At 41.1% G+C, this 22,500-nt stretch overlaps 2 protein-coding genes across 2 annotated transcripts in view; one reads left to right on the top strand and one right to left on the bottom strand.

Annotated features, from left to right (window-relative positions):
- Positions 1-18,939, top strand: part of LOC138006985 (uncharacterized) — a 29,114-nt gene extending 10,175 nt beyond the window's left edge. Inside the window, exons 8-21 of the mRNA XM_068853635.1 lie at positions 471-527; positions 1,768-1,831; positions 3,874-4,078; positions 5,684-5,883; positions 6,114-6,298; positions 6,395-6,505; positions 6,792-6,879; positions 7,340-7,403; positions 8,507-8,916; positions 9,563-9,672; positions 11,800-12,017; positions 14,547-14,587; positions 15,255-15,351; positions 15,556-18,939. Of these exons, the coding sequence (XP_068709736.1) occupies positions 471-527; positions 1,768-1,831; positions 3,874-4,078; positions 5,684-5,883; positions 6,114-6,298; positions 6,395-6,505; positions 6,792-6,879; positions 7,340-7,403; positions 8,507-8,916; positions 9,563-9,672; positions 11,800-12,017; positions 14,547-14,587; positions 15,255-15,351; positions 15,556-15,787 (2,082 nt within the window). The 3' untranslated portion in view covers positions 15,788-18,939. The remainder of the gene's footprint in view (positions 1-470; positions 528-1,767; positions 1,832-3,873; positions 4,079-5,683; positions 5,884-6,113; positions 6,299-6,394; positions 6,506-6,791; positions 6,880-7,339; positions 7,404-8,506; positions 8,917-9,562; positions 9,673-11,799; positions 12,018-14,546; positions 14,588-15,254; positions 15,352-15,555) is intronic.
- A 140-nt stretch (positions 18,940-19,079) lies between these two features.
- Positions 19,080-22,500, bottom strand: part of LOC138006986 (ankyrin repeat domain-containing protein 53-like) — a 9,948-nt gene continuing 6,527 nt past the window's right edge. The window contains exon 3 of the mRNA XM_068853636.1: positions 19,080-21,539. Coding sequence (XP_068709737.1) covers positions 20,864-21,539 — 676 coding nt within the window. The 3' untranslated portion in view covers positions 19,080-20,863. The remainder of the gene's footprint in view (positions 21,540-22,500) is intronic.

Here is a 22,500-nt window from a genome sequence, read left to right on the forward strand (position 1 = left end):
CAAACATCTTTACCGCTGTGTTGTCATACTTTGGAAATACTAGAAACAGCCAAGCGCGTTCTGTTTTCTGCTGGCTACAGGTAACCACGCACATCTCGCACCAGTACGGCGGCATCTTACCCGTCCTAAAAACTCGTCCTAATATGAATTCATGTTGGTAAGTCAGATAACTTTTTCATCGCGAATTCACACTAGGACGGGAAACTCGTCAGACGGGTTAACCGTTTGACGAGTTTCTCGTCTTCTAATGTGAATACTGCTATTATGTGCTGCCATTTTTCAGTAGTAGCAGAATCGTTTACGTATGTGGTTTATATAACAATAAAAACATCGACAAGCACGTTAAAATGATCATTCTCCCTGAGATTGAGTTTTCTTTTCTTTTCTTTTCTCTCATGCTGTTGCTGGCTACAGTGCCTCGAAATTTTGTAGTTATATTGAGCGGGAATTGTTCATTTTTTATCTTTCAGAGAAATACAAGTTTGAAACTCTTAGATCTCCACAATGGATTTCCTTATGTCTTAAAGGTGTTAAATTTCAATCTTCTTGTCTTTTTGTTGTTTGCCACTTTTCGCATTTATAAAAATAATAAATACTCTACGCTTACAGAGTTAACACGCTCCTGTCTTTGCAAAGTGCGATCGCCGAAACCCCTTGAAACGTGTTGTTTTCGGCCGGGTTGTTCGTAGCCTGATTAGCCGCGGTGGTCAAGAGATCTAGACTACATGATAACAAAGGTTACCGTCAGAAAAGTAACTACAAAAATTGATGCTATTGACAAAACGCTGTGTGGAAACGGATACATTGGATTGACTTTGTCTTGCTCTGAGCATAGTGTATGAGCGCAAAATAAAAGATTGTGCACAGTCGTGGACTCTCTAACCTAAATCTTGGCATCTTTGTTGACTCCTTTGATGTTTGCCGAGCTTCAAAACCAGTCCCCTTCTATTAACTATGCTCTGAGTCTTTAGGGACTTTAGGATCTACTACAGTGACGTCTTCGAAAACGTCACTTCAAAATGTAACTCATCTCGTTCACGTCGTACAATGTGGACGAATTATCCTAAAACAGGAGCCCATGAGTAGGAGCTTGTCTCTCCCATCCAACCCGTATAAGTCAACCTTTGCTCGTATCTTTCTATTTTTAGAACGCCACGAGTTCTTCGGCTCTGCACACACCGTTAAGAATGGCCAATCAGAATATAGTTATTGTGGAACAAAGACAAGAATAGCAAAAACAATGTATGCAAATTGCAGATTGATGTAAATTGTTGTCAATGTGAGTTTCCTGCTGAAGGATTAGTTCTAAAAATAGAAAGATACGCGCAAAGGTTGACTCAAGGATATAATGCATTTGGGAGGCTCCTAGGCATAGGCTCCTGTCCTAAAATTGAATTTATAAGAGAGGTTTCAGAGTAAAAATATAGAGTGAAAGATTCGCATTCGTACTCTCACGTTGTTGTTAAAACCTCAAACCTATTGCACACTTAAACAAAAGGTTGTACTTCAAAGTCTTACTAGACTTGAGAGTAGAAGAAGACCTTTTTCGCTCCTTTCTCACTCTTGGTCCGAACTTGCATTCTCTTTTCAATTATCGGATGCACCACCGCTATTTCAAGCCAGTCGTCTTGTCTTACCTCAATAAATATACTTTTCTCGGCGGCATACTGCGCGAGGATGATCAGATGAAAGCCGGAGTTAGCTAAAAATCTCCTTGAAATTTTGACTACCTTCTACTGAATCGTCCTGAATCATCTGTCGTTTCAGGTAGCTGCCGTTTCATCAACATCAGGAAGAGGAGAAGAGGCAACGTTGACATTTAATATACCTGGTAAGACAAAAACTTTGTTAGTAAACAATGTACCAAAACCGACATCAATGTAATAACTGGAAATGAATAGCACCATAACAAGAAAATGTACAGCAGCGCACTTCCAAAAAGTATCCAGTGGCTGCCCCAGTGCTGTGGCAGGAACATGCGCCTCCCGACATACAGAACGCCACAAAACAACAATATCCTTTGTTAAAAGAGGAAAAAGAATGGTGCTGCAGGTGTGGCACTCTGCACAACGACCAATCTCGACCCCAGAGCCCTTCTCTTGACTGAGGGAGAGAAGAGCTCTGGGGAACCTAAGGTCATTGGTTTTCGTGAAGAACAATCAAAAGCCTCTTTAATTGGTGCATTCATGTTAGCACGAGGAGTGAGCAGGTGCCGTAAGGTTCAACTAGCCAATTTTTGGCTATAAGAATTACCCTATGTTCTCCTGCAGTTTCCCAGAGCCTATGGTCGATCCGAGGCTCTGTTGACGAGAATGCACAACGACCGTGAAATCACCCATTTGAAGTTTTGACGGCAGCAAGAGCTTACAAATGTGCATCTTTCATTCTCTATTTTTACTCTGAAACGCCAGTACCAATTTCTTTTAAGGATATTTCGCCCACGTCGTACGACACGAGCGAGATGGAAAAATCGTGAAAAGCGTACGATATTGCATGCAAAGCTCTATTTTGAGATGACGTTTTTTTCGTTGAGTTTGTTGGTTGCTTCCTTTGTTCGGAGGGGCTTTATTTTGGACTACAATTATCCTCAGCCTCTCATCAAAAATCATGTATTACGGATTTGTTCGGCTTTCCTTGGATTTTCTCTTTCCTCAATTTGTGGAGACCTTAGTGCCCGACTACAAAAAGAATGTGATTTTATTACATCGTGGGAGCCACACTAAACAGAATATCGCACCCTCCATCTTGCTCAGTTTTTCCCTTTCGTCCAACAAATTAATCTTCTCCCAACTGTATGCATGACTTCATAGCTTACTTGGTAGAGCATCGCAGAGGTCATGGGTTCGAATCCCATTGAAGTCACTTGAATAGCCCTTTTCACGGTTAGTTTTTTCTCATTTGCGTTACAATGTAATCTAACGTGGGTGCGAGGCATTTCGGGTTAAACCTCCAAAATAGCCCGAAATTGCCTCACATTCATGCTAGATTACATTGTAATGCAAATGAGAAAAACTAACCGTGAAAAGTGTCTATAAGAGACAATTAAAGGAAAACATAAAGGAACTTTATTTCAGTGTCTAGTAGTTCTAGCGCTGGAGCACTAATTGTGGACACTGTAAACTGAAATTAACAATTAACGTAAGTCAAGTCAAATGTTGGCTTTTGAGGAGAGGGGAAACCAGAGTACCCGGAGAAAACCTCTCGGTGCATAGTAGAGAACCAGCAAACTCAACCCACATATGACGCCGAGTCTGGGAATCAAATCCGGGCCACATTGGTAAGAGGCGAGTGCTCTCACCACTGCGCCATCCCTGCACCACCCTTAAATTGTCCAGATAAGTGCAATGATCACTTCTCCCTTTTGTCCAGCGATTATGTATTAAGTTGGTAATTAAAGACTTGAGTTAATTTTGCGTTTGTTGGCATCAACACACAATATTAATGAATGAAGCAGGGCAGAGCAAAACTCGAAGGTTTTTTTCTGGAGACAGCAGTAGCCGGTTTGACCATGTTAATTAAAACTTGCTATAAATACATCACATTGTAAGACAAACTTTGACCTCAGAATTTGAAGCCGTTTTATTACCCGGCAACCTGTGTTCGCTTTGCGATAAAGCTCTCAAAACCCAGAGACATAATCCGTGCATGCATCGTCCTTTCCTCCGTTATGTTGGTAATTGCTACAATTCGGGAGGTCATCAGGGTGTCTTTATGTTCATCGTCCAATAGTCTCTATCCTAAATCTCTTTCTTGACGTTGTCCGTCTGTCCTTTCGTTGGTCTCGCACGAGGAAACTTTGAAATTCATTTGGCCTCTATCCTTCATGTCTTCCTCACCTTGTTTTCACTCACCCGCATACATAACTATCCACAGATTTTCCTTTAAAGAAGTACAAGCAAGTCTCAGCGGAGGAAGAGCGTAAATATCCTCAATACCTGCTGTTAACGGGACTCGTGTTGGTGTTGGTCCTCGCCTGCTTCGTTGTCGGGAGCTATGTGTACATAAAACGAAAATACGGCAGTATGACAACAGTAGTACGACAGATGCAGGTCCATTATAACGTAAGAAGGAGAACAGAGTAAGTCAAATCAGTTGTTTAGTTTCTAATATTCAGTCGTCGTCGAAAGAGACTCTATAAGGGCCGATTTACACGGCTATTTACACGGACATGTCTCGATCATGTCACATGCGACATGATGGAGACATGACTTAGTTTAATACGTTTGTTGCAAAATGCTACGACACTTTTTCCTCACGTGAACGATAGTCGTAAGCGAGTTGTAAGTTTGATTTACACGAAACAATTGGCGTCGTAGGCCTTTCGTAACTTTGTCGCATGCGACAAAAATCGTACCGTTTAAGTCGGCCTTAAGTGAGACTATGATCTCATATTCATTTATCAGTCACGAGGTATACAACCAATCAATTGGCCAGAACGTAGGTCACTTGACGTCACAGGAGTAGGTGTAGCGCAGCTGGTTAGTGCGCGGCTTTCGGAGCAAGGGGTCCCCAGTTCGATCCTCGGTGACTTCAACGTCTGTTTCGACTTTCCTCTGATCCGTGTGGCTATAGCTTTTATAAATACTCGGATAACAGAGCACTGACAGAGGTAGTGGGTAAGAGCGCATCGTCGCCTTCCATTAAACCTCATAACTGAAGGAACTAACGACGTCAAATAAAGTGACTTTACCTTTACCTTTAACTAGGCCCGAAGCCCGGGAGGGTGCCGAAATCAAATGAAAAAGGCGACGGTGAATAACTTAAGACTAATTTTGCCCAAGGTGACCTTTTACAACGTTCCCCTGGTCATCAGTCAACAAGCAAAGACAAAACGATGTGCTTCCCAAAGAATTAATGAGTCCAATAAGACTTAGAGGACTTCGAATAGGCTATGCACTCTTGTCAACGTTTGGCTTGATCTTTCTGGAATTAAAATTTGGCTTTTAAGGGAGCTTTAGTAAACACGACGCCAAAAAGACTAAAAGTGTGCTTCACATTCCGTATGCAGTTTTGTACCGAAAAAGTTCTCTAGTTACTTGTCCACTTACGATTCTACGATTTCAGTAGACCACAACCAAATCGGCTAACTCAATTAATGTTGAACACAATTCAAACCCTTTCGGAATAAAGCCTTTTGTATTTGACAGCATCGACAACCGGTGCCCGGTGGCCGCTACGTTGGTTGAGCACCGGATTGCCGTGCGCGAGGTTGCGAGTTCGACTCCAGCCTGACAAACACTCAGGGTCTTAAAATAATCGAAGAGAAAGTGCTGCCTTTGTGGTGACATCAAAAATGCATGGTTAGACTCTCTAGTCTTCTCGGATAAGAACTATAAGCCATAGGCCCTGTCTCATAACCCTTCAATGTTCAACCCTGTGAACGTAACACACACTATTTGCAAAGAGTTGGGCATGGAGTTCCTGTGTTGTGGTCCGTCCTCTGTGGTGTATCAGAATTGGGAGGCTAAATGCTCGAAGATACTAGCTACATCAAGCTACTCTAAAATCCGAAGGTAAATAAAGATATGATAATTATGATAATGCAAACACGATGATACACAAAGAATCTAAACCCCGGGAAATTTGAATTGGGCACAACATTGAGTTAGCCGATTTGGTCTATTGACATTATTAAACGTGTGAGTCATGCAGCGATTTTCCCCTTTCATTTTTGTTGTTCTAGGCTAATGCTACCTGGAGAAAACTTTTCCAACGACCTTCCCGCCATTGAACCGGATGAGTGGGAAGTTGAGTACGGCAGCTTAGCTTTCAGCAAACAGATCGGCGAAGGGGCTTTTGGGACCGTTTCCAAGGCAACAATAACTGGTTTGCCGGGTTTTTCGCCACAAAAAGAGGTTGTCGCGGCTGTCAAGAAACTGAAACGTAAGGAAGAAATTGTTGCGTCGTTGTTATCAAATAAAAATAATAATTCTGCAGTGTAGGAGTATTCAACCAATTCGCGACAAAATTCTAGTGCACTGCTTGCTCATGTTTTCCGCGCTCTTTTGGATATAATTGGCTGGTTTGATTGTTTGTGTTTGGTGTAATTGGAATAAGTAAATAAATTATGTATTGCTGCTGTAAGCTCTGACCAAATTCCTCTAAATTGCCAGCGAATGCCAGCCTGGAGGACAGACGCAACTTCCTCACAGAAATCACACTGATGAAGGAGATTGGCAAGCATCTGAATATCGTCAGCATGTTGGGCTGTGTGACCAGCGGTGGTCCTCTTTGTCTCATCACTGAGTTCTGTCCGCACGGAGATCTCAGGAACTACCTCAGGCTTCTTAGGGATAAGGTGAGGTTAAGGAGGAGTGTTCCTTTAAAGCTCCTCTTTATTGCTCTAGCTTTGACCTCATGGTAAACGAGATCTTACATATCTTTCTTTTCTCAGAGAAAGAACCCTCACTTTATTCTTCCGAGTGCTTTTTTAAGTCCTGTATTCAAACGGAAAGGACAGGCGAGTCCAAAAAGAAGCAGTCCTAGTCCTGTGAAGAAACTGAAGGTAAATCTCATTTCAAATTTTAACTGATTTTCTAAAGTAACCATTTGATTGCTTTGGTGTTTCTAAAAGCCATTGCTTTCTCAGCCAGTCAGCGTTTGGTTTTTCTCAGCCAATCAGAAGCAAATTGGCCGACTCATTTTTCCGCGCATGGAGCCGGGCACAAATCCCATTGCTCATGTCGTGATTGGCCAGAATGATTTCAATTGTCGATCTGCCTCTGTACCCCTTGTACCTGTGTATTTCAGTATAAAAGAAACTTCCAACGTTTTTGTGTGTTCCCTAACAGCAGGCATTTTCAGGGAGCTGTCTTCAGGTTCAAACAACTGACGATGGAAACGACTTCTACTTTTCAGAAAGTACCGATGAAACTTTCGGTAAGTCCTTGTAATATTCGTGTACAAATGGTTTCCAAAGAGAAATTAATTGTTCTGGTTTTACCTGGATAGATAAACTATGTTTAGTACAGTGGCAGTGCCAGTGCGCATGCCGGGGAACTGAGGGGGAGACCAAATGAGCTTTCCTATCCTTGCTAGACAACGGGAAAGTTCTTTCTCTAGAATTTAATACCTGCTACAAGGAAGAACTTTGTGAGTCAAAATTTACCTTTCGCCAGGTAGGTTAGGTAGAAGGTAGAAGAAATTGCAAGGGACTTCAAAAGTTATAACTAATTTCCTTGGTATTTGAAAACGGAAAGTTTGCGATAACCTGGTCGAATGGCCATTGTATAGTATCTTTGTTTATTACTGCTTTGTGCGTTATTTTTTTATTTTGGAGGGCAAAAAAGGGGTGGCTGAGCTTAATATTTTCTGTAATTAGGCTATTTTTGAATTACAGTTTCAAATTCCTGCTCGAAGCCCCGTAGAGAAGAGAGTAAGAACAGCATCGTTTCATCCAACAGGTATGAGCTATCAGCCATTTACTATTTGCCTTGTGTCTCGAGGCAACCTGTCCTGCAACCTGTTTCTCGAAACAAGATACGAAACTTTCGGGTTCTTTTAAGTCATCGAACTTCACAATCGTTTGGCAGGAGTGTTCGGTTGGCTCAATGTGTCGGCATTGTTCTCCGAATGGTGTCCAATGTTAAGCCCCGTTGGACTGGGTTATCTACTGGATGGGTGAGATAACCATTGCCGTACGCTCCAAAGTTCACTCAGCTTTCCATCCATTTGTGGTGGGTAAAATGAGTACCAGTACTGGTGACAAGTTGTGTTGTGTATGCAACGGGATAGGAGTGGCGCCCACCCCTGCTATGAGTTGCGGTAGACGCCGCAAGTTACAGTAGAATGCCATGAAAAAGGAGCCATCGGGTTGCCTTCGACCTCGGGCCTTGACCTTGGCCGACCGCTCCTCTGTTGTCTTGTCTTGTTGTTGCTTCTTCGTATTCTTCTTCATGTTCAAAGATTTTTTTTTTCAAAACACGCGGATAGTAGTTTCGGAACCGAAAAGTTATCGGGACTTGCTTCTGGTTACACTGGCCATGTTATAGGCCTCGTCGAAGAAGAAAAAAAATTATAGGGGAATCTTTGTTTACATGTTTTGCCTCATTAGCATGAATATATCGTTTTCTAAATAGTCATCCGAGAATACTGAATATTGAAAATGCGTTTCATAATGTGCTGTTTCTGAAAATATGAACCCTATATATCAGATAATCTCTTTGCAATAATGCTTTGTAAATTAGAAATTTTACGACAAATGGCCGTTTTTTATATCAGAGACGCATAATCCATCCAGTCGTATTATGCGTCCCTCGTGTCATCCGTCTAGTGCAAAGACAAGACGAACTATGTAAGAGGCATAAAATCACCTAGTACAAAAACGGGCTCAAGACGCATAACGCGCCTCAGTGGACGAACTATCCCGTTTAGTGCGTAAACGGATTTAAAACTAATTTTATTCAACAATTTCGAATTCCAATTCCTCTGCCTGTCCATGCAATTCTTTAAAATTTGCATTCAAATGACTCTCCGGTTGTTAACGTCAATACTATTTTGTTTACAGTCGGCAGTGTTTCTGCACCGACCGCTGCACATGTGCTGTTGATGCGCTGACTTCGTGCCCTTCCAGTGAATATCTCAACAGACGCCGTTGGAGCCAAGAATCCAATTCCCCCAGACGATCCCGTGCGTCTACACTCCAGCTCCCCTACGGGGCGTCATCTCCGCAGGGTGCCTCCCCCTGCGTAACACCAGCAATCTCTCTAACCGGGAGGAAAAAAAGCTGGAGTCTGGGCGGTGACAGCAGCCAAGAGAAAGGAGATGATATCTGCCGCATTGTTGTGACAGATGCTGATTCAAGGTCAGCATCTGAGAGGGAGAGAGCGACTACCTCGTTGTTGGCGGGATTTACTGTAGTTTCCAAACAAGAATCAAAGGAGAAGAAGTCGCTCAAGGAAAGACCAGCTTCTCCAGGTTTGAATGAATTTTATCAAAGGCACTGAATGACCTCTTTTCACCTATAGAATATATCGTTCGTGATCAGAGGCAAGACTTTTTGTCTTGACTCTTGGAGTCATCAACTGACTTAGCAACCGTCTCATCATGTGATAAACCTCTATAATCCTCATTCAATCTCAAACTTTTAAATGGGTTTGAACAACCCTCAAAGGATTAGTAAAAGCAACAGGGCATGCACAGCTGGAAATCATCTTTGCTCAGAGGCTGTCCCCTTTTTAGCATGTGATGTTGAAATATTGAGGTTCTAAATCCCATTCGGTTGAGCACTTATATTTTGAACTGTACAAGTAGATCAAAAGGAATATTACAGGGAAGAAGTGTAATTCTTATATTGTGCGAATCGGAAACCGGTACTGTAGTAGTAAGTATGACATCAATCTTCCAAGCGTAGACAGATTAATCTGGAACTTTCAAAAACTAAATTAACTTTCTAGAATCAATGAAATCGTTGTCAAAAAGATCCATGCAGACACTTTTCTCGGGCTTCTCAGTTACCGCCCATGGATGATATGTTAAGAGTGACTGTGTGTTATCTCAACATATGATCATGAGCTCTTCTATCCGACAGAATTTTAAACAGTTCATCATTTCTTTAATTAAGGGTCGTCTTCATTAAATGGCAGCAATGCGAAGAATGCTGGGGAAGATAACAGACAAGAGCTGTCGCAGAAAATTTTACTCTCGTTTGCACGACAAATCGCAGTTGGAATGGTAACGAAGTGCTTCAGTTACTCAACAGTTATTATCCATCTACTCATGATAATAGTCATAATAGAGAGCCTTTTTCTTCATAGAACAACAGCAAGCGCACGCAAACCAGCGTCGTAGCAGGCGATAAAGGGTTAAGAGAGGGGCAGGTTTCCCTTTCCCTCCCCCCCCCCCCCCTCCTAGTCTTACCCGTCGTTTTCTTCTCGAATTCTCTCCCTGCCCCCTCCCCTTAAACGCCCTAACCAGCGTCATTTTGGCGGGAAAACGTGACACCGTCGTCATTCTAGTTCGAGATTTGGAAAAGAGTCGCCGTGTCAAAATAAGTCTCTAACACGGTAGCAGTTTTGGCATTTTTTCGATAGGAAAAGGTTCAGTTACCAGCAATAAGAATAACTGAGCAATCTATGCTGCCTGCTAACAAAGAGTAAGATTAGTCATTCGGGTCATAAGATTTCTCGGCATTTTCGCTAATAACGGACAGTCAAATCTCGAACTCGTTCTAAAGCTCCCTTTTGTCTCTGAACGCGAAGGAGGAAATGGTAAAGAAAGAAATATTTTTAGTCCCAAAAATCTCCTTAACAAGACAGTGAAGTTGCTTTTGTGTAGTTTACAAAGTATACTCCTTCCTACTCGTTACGCATCTTAATGTTAACCGAGAGATTACTTTTAAAAAACGCAACTCAAAGGTTCGTGACAAAAAATGTCTGTCGAGCATAGTTAACAGTTACAAACAATAGAGATAAACTTTGAAAAACAGTTACGCTGAATAGTTTTCAAAAACCGCAATTGCAATCCAATTTAATCTTCTTCAGTTTTGCCCATCCCTGCCTCCTTTTGTCTTTGCTGTTAAGTTATTCAAACCTTTCTTCAATGTTCTAAGTAGTTATTTCTGCGTTTCGCTTGGTTGCCAGTTCCCAGTCGCTGAATTTGGCTAAATTTCGTGGCACAGCCTCTTTAACTCATATTTTACATGTAAACGTTATATTTTGCCGTGATGGAATACCCCATTTTGACATCCAGCACGAAGTGCCTCTTTTAGAAATCAGAAACACATAAGCCGGTTGAAACGTGTAACGCGCGTTCACAGCTTCCGAATATTCAGTGCGAACTGATTCGTTGAATGTTTCAGTGCTAAGTACCATATTTGGAAACCCCACGCTCTTGTTATTCCAAATATGGTACTTAGCAAATTGAATATTTAGAAGCTTGTTTCCCAGCACACAAGGGGCCGTTACACGTTTCAACTCTTATGGGTTTCTGGTGTCTCATTTGTTACCTATTTGCGACAATAACGTAAGCGTAAAGGTTAGGGTAATGTTTAACTTTGGATAAATGCAACAGTTTATCGTTACCTGAAGAGCAGCATTTGAGGGACACTTTATAACGTTAATTGTCTGTATTCCGAGACGCAAGTGATGTTGAAGTAATAGAAAAGAGCGAGGACCGCACACCTATTGATATCCGCGTTCATCTAATTATGTGGGAATTTTTTTTTTTATGCAAGGGGTACCTGAACAAAGCACAAGCGCCGGACCTTGGGAGATCTAACCAGCAAATAATATTTAGACTAAAAACAAAATAGTTATGCAAGGCTGGTTGTACGACTGTGAGGATATTTTTTTTTTGTTTTGTTATAATATCCTCACAGCCGTACAACCAGCCTTGCATAATTATTTTGTTTTTAATCTAATTATGTGCATTTCTGGACATAAATATTTGACATTGTGTACCACCAAGAGTGAATTAGATAAGAGTGTTTCTTTATCAATTTGCGATCTTGACCCAGCACAGTAACAAATGGACTTATTTTTAGGTACAAATTACGCGCGAAACAAAGAAAGGGCCGCCACTTTAACCAATCAGGAGAAGCCATGTCACTCGTGACTGTTTCTGTATATATATTTTTTTTTTTCAGGGACATGACAACTAATTTTCGCGGACACACTCATATCTTTCACTCTTGGTACCATAAGCTTGTGGATCGCCAGAAAAAAGTGCCTGTTTGCAGTATATCTGTTTGATTTTTTACCACAGAGCGTACTGATGACAATGATGATGATGACGAAGACAACGACAAACGGACGGCGAGGATCATGTCAATGACTTTGCATTGTTCATTGTGTCTTTCAGGAATACTTGTCGCAGAAAAAATTCATCCACCGCGACCTTGCAACTCGCAACATTCTTGTGTGCGACGACCACTTGGTGAAGATATCTGACTTTGGTTTGACCAGGGATGTGTACGAGAGCTGCGAATATCACAAGGCGCAAAGCGGAGGCAAACTCCCCATCAAGTGGATGGCGATTGAGTCGCTCTTCGACAACGTATACACCACAGAGAGTGATGTGTAAGCATAACTAAATCATAAGCACTCAGTGGAATAACTTTTTCATCACAACTAGTTTATCTAAAGTTTGAATTTGTTTACAGATGTAATTACAAAGGCTACTCAGTTATTATTTAAAAGCCTTTGCGTGGTGAACCGTGGATTCCGGATCCCGGTGAGCTTGGTGGGTGTTTTCGCGAAATTCATCGATACTGGTGGCAACAACTTGCATTTGCTTCGAGGCCTTCATTGCCGGGGATTACGTTGTATAAAGATAGTATGTCCATAGTGAAAAGGATTTTGTTTTCGCCCGAGAAATCGAAAGTACCGAAAATATCAAGTGCATGGTTGCTGTCTTTCATATACAAAGGTAGTGACTTGACTATGGGTGCCATGATTTTGCCTAAATAGCTTGAGATAAATTCAGTTGGGCAACTGCATGCTGAAACAATTGGACGGCCTGGGTTGTTGGGTTTGTGAATTTTGGGTTTGAAATAAATGCATGACATTCTAGGAGTGGTGATGATGAGATTTTGGGCGACGGTGACTGGTAGTTCTTGTTTGGTTAACGAGTTCCTGAATGGTTTCTTTGACAATTTTTTGATTGGCGGGAGTTAGGTCTTAGTTGACTAGCTTTGGTGTAAAAAGTGGTGTCCGAAAGTTGCCGAATTGCTTCTTATTGGTAGAGGTCGGTGCGCCAAACGACAATGGCGCCGCCTTTGTCTCATGCTTTGATGACGAGGTCATTCCGATTTTTAAGATTTATGAGAGCAGTGAATTCTTCTTAACAAAGGTTGGAAAGTTTGGTTTTGCGATTGAAGCTTAGTTTATGAACATCATGGCGGCATTTTTTGATGAAAAGTCTATTGATGCGAATTGACCCTTTGGCGGAGTACTAGTCCATTTTGATTTACGCGTGGTTAGTGTTTCAAAAGCGTCTTTTTGTGTAGTGTAAGATTGGTCTTCTTTTTCATGGAAAAATGCTTTTAGTTGAACGCGGCGAAGAAATTTTGCGACATCTTGTTTGGTTGTTAATTCGTCGGTTTTTTTTTTTGTCACTATTCCCACCGACGCAGCACCACAGTTTCTTTTGAAACTAATCATGGTTCAATCATGCCATGTTTGAGTAATCAAAGAAGTGGCGGCGGAGCCATGCTGGCGAGCGTAAAGCCCGGTTTACACTGTGACATAAGCATAAGTATAAACAGAAGCATAAGCATAACGAAGTTCACACATGTTACATAAGCATAAGAGAAGTGAAATACGCAAGCGCAGTTTGCTCTGAAAAAAAACTCGCTGGAGAATGGGACGAGCAACGTTTCCAAATGACGGACGAAGAAGAAATTCGACTCCTAATATTACTCCTTATGCTTCGTAGAAGAAGACGACGGGCGACAAGAAAGAGAACGAGAAAACAGACTGAAGAGGTCCAGGACCTGTTGGGTATTTTCTAAGGGATATTTTCCGAAAGAGGAAAGAACAAGGAGACTCGGGAACTGCAACCAGCGGACTGAGAATTTTCTTTCTGGCGATTTGTCACAAAGGCAGGGATAATGCTTGTACGTTTTGTTTTCCCATTTCAGACCACGTGATCTTTCCAAGGGAATTTTCTTTTTGTTTTTACATAAGTTATGCACACATATGCACGTGCAGAAGACATTTGAAAGAAACTTCCCTGGAGTAACGTCACGTGGTCTGAAATGGGAAAACAAAACGTACAAGCTAAAGAGGTCTATGGCGAACCGCCCCAGCAAGTTTCTTGTAAAAAAAAACCAGCACCTTTGGACGCCGTCTTAGGCACTATTAACTTTAAGTTGAATATCCGTTGGCATAAAAACAGTTGACATCTCGGTCTTATGCTTATGTTGCACCCGGTTTACAAAGCTACAAACGTGACATAAGCATATTTATTAAGCAGAAAATGGAAACGATTCCTTTTTCTTGTACTTATGCTGATGTCACTCCTGGTTTACACATCTCATGCTTATGTTTATGCTTATGCTTATTTCACAGTGTAAACCAGGCTTAAACATTTTTTGGGAAATTGAATGGTATTCTTAAGAAAATAACTCCTTTTGTTTCAGTAAATCAATATGGTCACAAGTCCCTTAATGATCAGTGCCGCCTGCCAGCCACAATGCTCACTCCAACCTTACTTCGGTTTTCGAGCGAGAGCCGTAATCCTCACAAACAAAACTGTATAAAGTCAAAATGGATAATGTTCTAAAGCAAAGTGGTTCTTTGTACGTCTTTTTACACTCTTTTCCTTCCCTTTTAACCTTCAAAATAAAGAAAATGGATAGCGACCTTCTTAAAGTTATTCCCGGTAGCTCCGTGACTTCACTAGCAATCAATCATTAGTGCCAATTCGATTGTCGACTTCCCCACAAAACCCTTGTTCAAAAATAATGCGCTACCAGTCCCCTGACAGAAGAGATAACTGGTGAACGCTAACAAAAGTAGCGTAACCAAGGTATGGTTGACGGCAAAAGTTTCCCCTTTGACAGCTAAAATCACGTTCTCACGGAATTTGTGTTTATCCTGCTTCAGGTGGTCATACGGCATCCTTTTGTGGGAACTAATCACCCTTGGTAAGTAGTCGTCAATTGAATATCTCTGGAGGGGATCTTTGGAACCCGTCTTGGGTGAAGGGCCGTGGTTCGGCATCCTTTAATTTCTGAATTCACCATGCATATGGTTTCGGTGGAGAGCGCCACTTAGCAATGTTTAATCAGTGATTGAAGGTAAGGGGTTAACCATGCGGACCCTTTGGATACAACTTTGGATAATTTAAGAGGGAACAGGACGTCCATTCCAGTTTGTCAGTAAACAATACCGGCAAACCAGCCCATCTGTCTTCGCAGGTTAGGTATTGATCCGTGAGGATCGACCAGTCAGTTTCCATCAAGTACTGGTTTTAAACACTGCTACTTGACTTACTCGCAGATATCTGGTGCTGGCCGTATTTTTTCCCCGAATAAGGTCCTTGTATTAATGTTGATAGTTTCGATAGCTATCCGAATGTTCGAGTGACATATCGAATTCGACAACTGCTGGGAAGGGGGAGCTGAACTGACAAATTCGTTAAAGTTTTTCAGCACCGAGTCCATGGTTTTGGGACCACGGGTTGGAAAATTGGCCAGTTGTGCATGGAAATTCGGTTCGGCAGGACTAGAATTCCGTACAGGCCAGGTATCTCAGCCGCATGTGTACAAAATCGTTTTGTGATTAACTGTTGCTTTTACAATTTTTCAACAGGTAGTTCTCCTTATCCTGGCATCGCCGGAAGAGACATTCACAAACTGATAAGAAACGGATACCGAATGGACAAACCCGAGAATTGCAGTCAGCAAATGTTAGTATAGCGCACTCTCTCTTGACTGATCATCCTAACCGATTGAATTTTCTCTGACTTTCATTAATGATCGTGCCAGTGAAATGAGTAATCCTACTACCTCCAACTAGTCAGTCAGAATGCGCGGAAAGGGTTATTCACTTGTGTGGTATATACTAAAAAACTACTATCCATCCAATGTTTTGTTTTTGTTTTGTTTTTCAGATATCAACTCATGATGTCATGCTGGGCAGCCAATCCAAAAGATAGGCCAAGCTTTACAGATTTACGAAACGACTTAGAAAAAATGTTAGAGGCAGACGATGAGTGGTACATCAGTGTGAATTGCGATGACTTCGATTATTACTCCAATCTTGCAAGCAATGTAACCAGCTCTAGCGAGGACGAGCAGCAGCTAGTGTCGGCCATGAGCAGCGAAGCGAATCCCTACGTGTGAATGCATGGCAGATCAATTATTGTGAAGCGAAAGTTTGGAATCGACGGCACGAACCTTTCTACATTAGTTTAATCAGTTTTCCCTCTTAATTTCGAGGACCCCGTATGAACTCGTTTGAACAATCGCGTGTATGCTTGGCCATCCAGACCAGTAAAACTAAAAAAGGAAGCAACATGGAACGGGATTTAAAGAATCAAAAGTTTGCGAATCTTGCAGACTATTTTCCGCAAACAGTACGCAATGGGCTCCCTCAAAGAATTGTTTTTCTACTCCTCTTTGTGATGTTGGACGAAAATTTTAACTGAGGCTTAGATGCGAAAAGACAAGGGTTCTCCGTCTTCTTTCAAGTGCTGTACACGTGGAAAGACTGTTAAAAATGTGCAGTCCATGATGCAACTAAATAAACATAAGAATTGACGATTTAAAACTAAAGACGCTGAAAACAGCGCACATTTACTGGGCAAAATGGGCTTAGCTTGTCCATGCCAGTTCCGACGTGAAAAATTGTTTTGTTCCTTATCTAGTACTCTACTAACTATGTCTAGTATATATGTACTGTTGGAATTGGAAGAAATTATATCCCGGTCATCCTTGCTCGATGTAAACATACCGGTTTGTTTGTCTGTTAATCTGTGGTGTATTTCTAACTAAATTTACAGCTGGTGATAGTAATCATAAATATAGCGATATTTCTCGTTACGTCACCCATTGTTATTAATATGCAACCAGAAGCTAATTGGCTGTTGACACAATAAGTTCTTTTGTTCCGTGCTTGGCAAATTTAAATATCAAAAGAAATGTGATGTCAATGTTTATACACAAGAAATATCGCTACAGCCATACACAACCAGTTTGACAAGTATGAAAGCTATACGAGCAAAGTTGGATTATGGTTTGGGAGTCTTGCAAGCAGAACTATCTTGTTTCGTCTTCAACCTTCACGATATCATTACTACCCAATAGTTCGTCTGGACGCATAATGCGAATTGAACCTGTTCGTCATAGTAGACGAACTTAACAGACTCACGGATATTATTAAACTCAACGGGTGGTCCAGACGGATCTCTATTTATCTTAATTTGTCCCGTGTTTATAAGAACCTTTTTTTTGTAAGAACGCGGTTCAGGCTGAGAGTAACATTTTGGTTAAGAACATACCTAGGCTGGCAATTAGTTATGGAGGTCTCTATTTTGCTCATTTGCTTGTTTATTTTATTATTATTTTTTTTTGTGAGTAGTGCAAATAACTGTGAAACAAATGTAAAACTGTAGTCTAACAGGACAATTAGGGAATTTAAGAAACGACGACGGTTACGACTACGACAACGCCACAAACCAATAATATCATTGGTTAAAAAAGAGCATAAATAATCGTGCTGCACGTGCAGCACGGATTTTGGCAAGTATGTTTGCGGTCCTCTGCATAACGACGACGTGAAATCACCAAATTTGAAGTTTTGACGGCAACGTAAGCATGCAACAGAGAATCCTTCATTCTCTATTTTAAATTTGAAAGCGCTCGTACCGATTTATTTTTAGGACATTTTGCCCACATTGTAGGACGTGAACGAGACTGAATAATCGCGAAAGACTTATGATAGAGCCAAGTTACATTTTGAGGTGACGTTTTCGTCGACCGTCGCCGTCGTAGATCTTAAATTCCCTATTAACTCAAATACGTGGGGACGTTCTTTAAGATGGACAATGCGGTTTTCATATTGCATGATACACTGAAGAACAATTCAGTTTGTCGTCGAACTTACTAGTATAACTGAAAACTTTAAAGGGGCTATGTCACGTTATTTTAAAGTGTTTAGGGGAAATCTTTAATTCCGAGTTTAAAAATCGAAAAATGGAAATGTCGAATTCCTTTCCTGATAAGATTATCCTTACATTACAAACAAGATGATTCTGAGAAAAAACGGCCTTTATCCAGGTGATTTGCCATAAACATGAAAAACGTCGGGTAGACCTTTTTTCAAGATTGCCCATGTGCAATCCGTTTCAATCTTGTCCATTTGTGTCCATCCATGCTTCTCTTTCCATTTTTTGTATTTCTTTTATGTTATTTAACGGTTTTGAGTGGCTATTGCAGTGCTCATTCAGAGCTCTCAAGTCGTAAAGTTTCGAAAGCGTGAGATGCTTACTGGAGATTGCGCCAAAGTCGCAAGTGTCCTGTGTTTCTTGTGCCGGAAATTTGTTGAAATTTGCACTTCTCAGATCGCTGGAAATGCACCGTCGAGTCCGCCGTTTTGTTTCTTTCATGCTGCTTGCTAAGAGAGCCCATGTTATTATGGTCAGCTTGAGCTAACATATCGGCCTATAATTCATATATTAACGGGTGAAAGTCCTGAGAAACAAAAAAATTGGTCGCACACGAACAGATTGAACATTGGACGAAGTTCAGTGCCAGTGAAGGAGCGAATTCAAAATTCATGAGCACTTCTGAAAGCTTAAGGACGTTCGCGCCAAAATCTTCCTACGGTGAGATTTTCTTCATTTCTCGCCTAGATTTAGGTCATAAAGTACTTACTCCAAAAATGAAAAAAAAAATGGGGGTCACCGACTTTGTTTCGGAGAAAATGGCAGTGGAAAAATGCCTTAATTTCGAGAAATCGGTCATAATAGCGAGATGTAGACTCACCTGCTCATCCATCGAAAATCATAAAAATAAACTGTTGGAGTGAAAGTTTCCGCGCATAGGTTTTTAGGAGTGAGATTTTTAGATAATTGTATGCCGCTAGAGATGTGTTAAACAGTAGAGTTCATCCTCGACGAGCGTTTTCGTAAGCTCTATCCGTTGCAACCACTACCGGAATTCGATGGCACGAGGAAGGAAAATGTTAAAAAAAGATAACTTCTTACGGTGAGAATTTTTTCATTTCATCATATTTTGTAGATAGCAAGTAAAGTAAGTGATTCATTATTAAAAAAATAGGGGTCACCGATGATCTGAACGAGTAAAATCGATGTGATTTTGCAAAGCTCTTGGAAAAGTTTGTTTGTCACGCTTTTGCGTGACCTGTCGGGCAAGGACTGGAACCCAAGAGAGGATCGATCGTTGAAGAGATGAAAGGTTTTTAACAAAAAAAAACCTTTCTCGAGCATAGCAATGAAGTTTTAAGCAGGGGTCATCTTCATTTGGTTGGTGTTTCGTATAATATCTCTCCATTGCCGTCATGCTCATCCTCTGGAGTGTGTTTTTTTGTGAAATTCAATCGCTGATTGTTTCCACGCAGGTCCGCAATATTCAAGCGGACGAGGACGAAAATACTGCTCAATTTTCACGAAAGTAAAGGAAAAGAACTTTAAAAACATGCATTCACTTTGAACTTAAGTTCGTAGGGTAATAAAAACATTAAAAAGAAACAGCCCCATTAAATTTACGCAACGGTTCGTCCTCGAGTTTTCCAGACTTTCAGCCTCTAGTCTACTCGATCAGCTACCTTTTCCAGAGCTTTTCCATCCTCCCGCTCACTTCTCTTTGAAGTTTCATGATGGTTCGGAAATAAATGTGCCATTCTTTTGCCGGCCTGGATTTTTTTCCTCGGCGTTTTTGTCGCCATGTTATTTTAACTGATGCTTGAAAAATCTGTGTGAAAGTCAAGTAGACTAGTGCACGACTGATAAAACCTCGGGAATATCAGTCGTGCAGTAGTCTACTTGACTTTCATAAATATTTTAAATCAATTTTGACTGATCACGATCTTCTCTGATCTAACGCTGTGCATGACTTATCGTCCACGGTTTTTGCAAAGGTTTTAAAACCTCAACTTCACTAATGCTCGAAGTAATGCGTGACATATTACAGTCGCGTTACCTGCGCAGTAACGTTGCGCACAAACAATTAGCGCGAACGTCTCCTTAAAAGGTAGATTTACCTTCGCGAAAAGTGCCAATGCGTGAGAAATGCTTGTGTCGGCGTGAGAGCGTGAGATTGCATCGAAATGCGCGAGACTCACGCTCAATTAATGCGTGAGACTTGAGCGCTCTGCATTCTACTTTTTGAGCATTTTAGGTATCAGGAAATTACATCATTTCGTGTGACATAGTCCCTTTAAGAACGTGTCGAGAAGCTCAAATTGCAAAAATATGTTCAGCTTCAGCCCCAAAATTATAAAAAAGAGTGTATAGTGACAGTCGCATAACTCGTCTGGACCGATTAATTCAGCGATTTTCAAGGGCCGGGGGGCCAGGCAAACTAACCGGCTGTGGACATGACTTTCCCGGCTGCTTTCAACATCTCAATGGACTGGGGATTTTTTTAATACAAAGATAGATTAAGAACATACAGTTTTGTCCTTTTCTTGATCTGTCTTCTGTTGTCAAAAAGTCACAATTTTATACGCGTGAGAACGAATCGCCCCACAACGCATTGCAAAACAAATTGCGCTCCAGAAAAGACCACCTGAAAATGTCCCAATGTTGCATGTTTTGCAGTTGGTCCAGAAAAGATCGTGTTCGATCGCCGATTATTTTTCTCCGGGAGCCGAATTGCCTCCATCTGAGAAATGGCCAAGATGTAAGCGCATTTTTTTGTGTCACGTTATTGTATTAATTTTCTTGTAGATATTGGTAATTTGATATCAAATCATTAAACTGTCTAAAAACGTGTGGTTTTTCTCTGGAAAACATTGCTTTGGGCTTCAGAATGCAGGAAAACACATCTCTGCAACTTAAGAATTTCAAATTACTTTGCCCCGATGTTAAACCCACATGCCCACCTGCTTCAAACCTTAATCAAACCACTGTTCATTATAATAACTAATAAGAAACGATTTGTAAAAAGTTTCAGTATCCTATAAATTTTCAAAGACGCTCAGAACAATATATTCGAAAACATCTAAACAGGGAACATCTAAAACAAAATAATTATAGGAAAGCTTTCTCAAAAAGAGGCGTTTTAAGTTTATTTTAAAAATCTAACACTGACGAACTGTTTCTGATATCATAAGGCAGAGCATTCCATAGTGTCGGGGTCCTTGGAATAAAACTGGGCGCGCGATGTAATGTTAATTTCTGCTCCCAAGATCGTGCTAGAACAGGGTTGCAGGGTGGAAACGAAAACTTTGCTTTTTCAAGTTGGTGACGCATTCTTCACCACACGAGACCTATTGCGTCCTAAACCTTCAGTTCTTTGTCCTTTTCTTAGTTTTGAAGCTGAAATGCTCTCAAGCGGAATTAAATCCAGTTTTTTATCACTGTCGTGATCACGTTCAATTGATTTCTTGGACGCAAATAAAGGAGATCCAGCGAAAGATTCAAATTCTGCCTTGGAACGAACAACCCTGGCTGTTTCCACCACTAAGGGGGTGGGGGAGGGGCGTAGAGACTGTGACTCGCGCATTTCATCGACGGCTTTTCTTTCCTCATGGGGGATGGGTCCGTACATTGTTGCAATATCAGGGATTCCTTTATTTCCTAACCACTGCTGAAAAGCCAGTTGACCCTCGTGTTTGCCTTGCGCAATTCGAGTCAAACTTAATTTGTGCATTTCTTCCTCAACCCGTTTAGTTTCCTGTTCCTCTTCGAGTTTGTCGATCAAATATCGTTGTTTGTCCAAGTACCATTGCTGATTGGCTAATAACCGCGCGCAAGCCCTGTGACCCCACACGCGAGCTATGAACATTGGAGTGTGCCCATTAGCATCAATAGCATCTATTTTAGCTCCGTATTTGATGAGCTCCTGCAAGCATTTTACATGTCCATCACTTGCTGCTTGATGGACTGGAGTTATTCCCGCATTTGTAGGCCTATAAAATATTCCAATTGTATCACACCTGAGATATTGTCCTCAGTCTACTTATAGGTCTAACACAAACAAGTAACACCTTTCAATAATATTATTAATACTCTGCAGTAGTCACCCAAAATTAGCAAAACTGGCAGCTGTTCCATGACCAAGGTAATGAGAGGTATAGACCCACTTAAAATCTGATATTACAAACTGCTCAGTACTAATAAATATAAATACATGTACAAATAAAGGGAATGATAACCACAATAGTAATAATGCCTTTTTGGATGGCAGGTCTAAAACACAGGTCACAGGTGAGTGTACATATCATTGTGCCACAGAGAAATAAACAACACCAAAAGTCACACAGCCTATTATCACTCTACAAAAATGTTGTTTCAGGTCTAGGGGAGGTTCATCAGTGGAGCAGGGACTTCTTGTCTTGACCTGTGCAATTTGACCTGTGTTTTAGACCCACCGCTTTCCTGAAGTCTTTTTACAGTTTGGTGGAGTTTGCCTTACTTAGCTTAATTTGTCTTATGTGCGACAAAGATCTTTCATTTCCCTAAACTGAATGGTTGCACAATGATGATGTTAGTTGAGTACAGCAGGTTATGACATTGGGGTGGGGGAGGGGGTGGGGATTAGGTGAGGGTGGGGTGGGGTGCTCCAGGAATTATCAATGACATTTCTCGAGATTTTGTCTTACCCCACAGGTTATGGGGTGAGATATCGTACATAAAAATTCATTTCTTGTTTAAATTCTCTGCCGATCCCTGTGAGGATAATATATGCCCTGAAAAAGGCCAATCTAATAGGCCACTTTCGAAAAATACCATAATATTCTTTGCTTGTCCCTCCAAATTTTGCATATAAGCATTGTTTTTTTTTTCTCCTTGGGACCATTTTAAGTCCCAGAAAAACTGGAAACAGTGCTTACGCAAAATGTGGAGGGAGTCAAGCAAAGAGTATTAATG

The sequence above is a fragment of the Montipora foliosa genome, chromosome 6, assembly GCF_036669935.1.
Source record: "Montipora foliosa isolate CH-2021 chromosome 6, ASM3666993v2, whole genome shotgun sequence".
Classification (NCBI taxonomy): Eukaryota; Metazoa; Cnidaria; class Anthozoa; order Scleractinia; family Acroporidae; genus Montipora; species Montipora foliosa.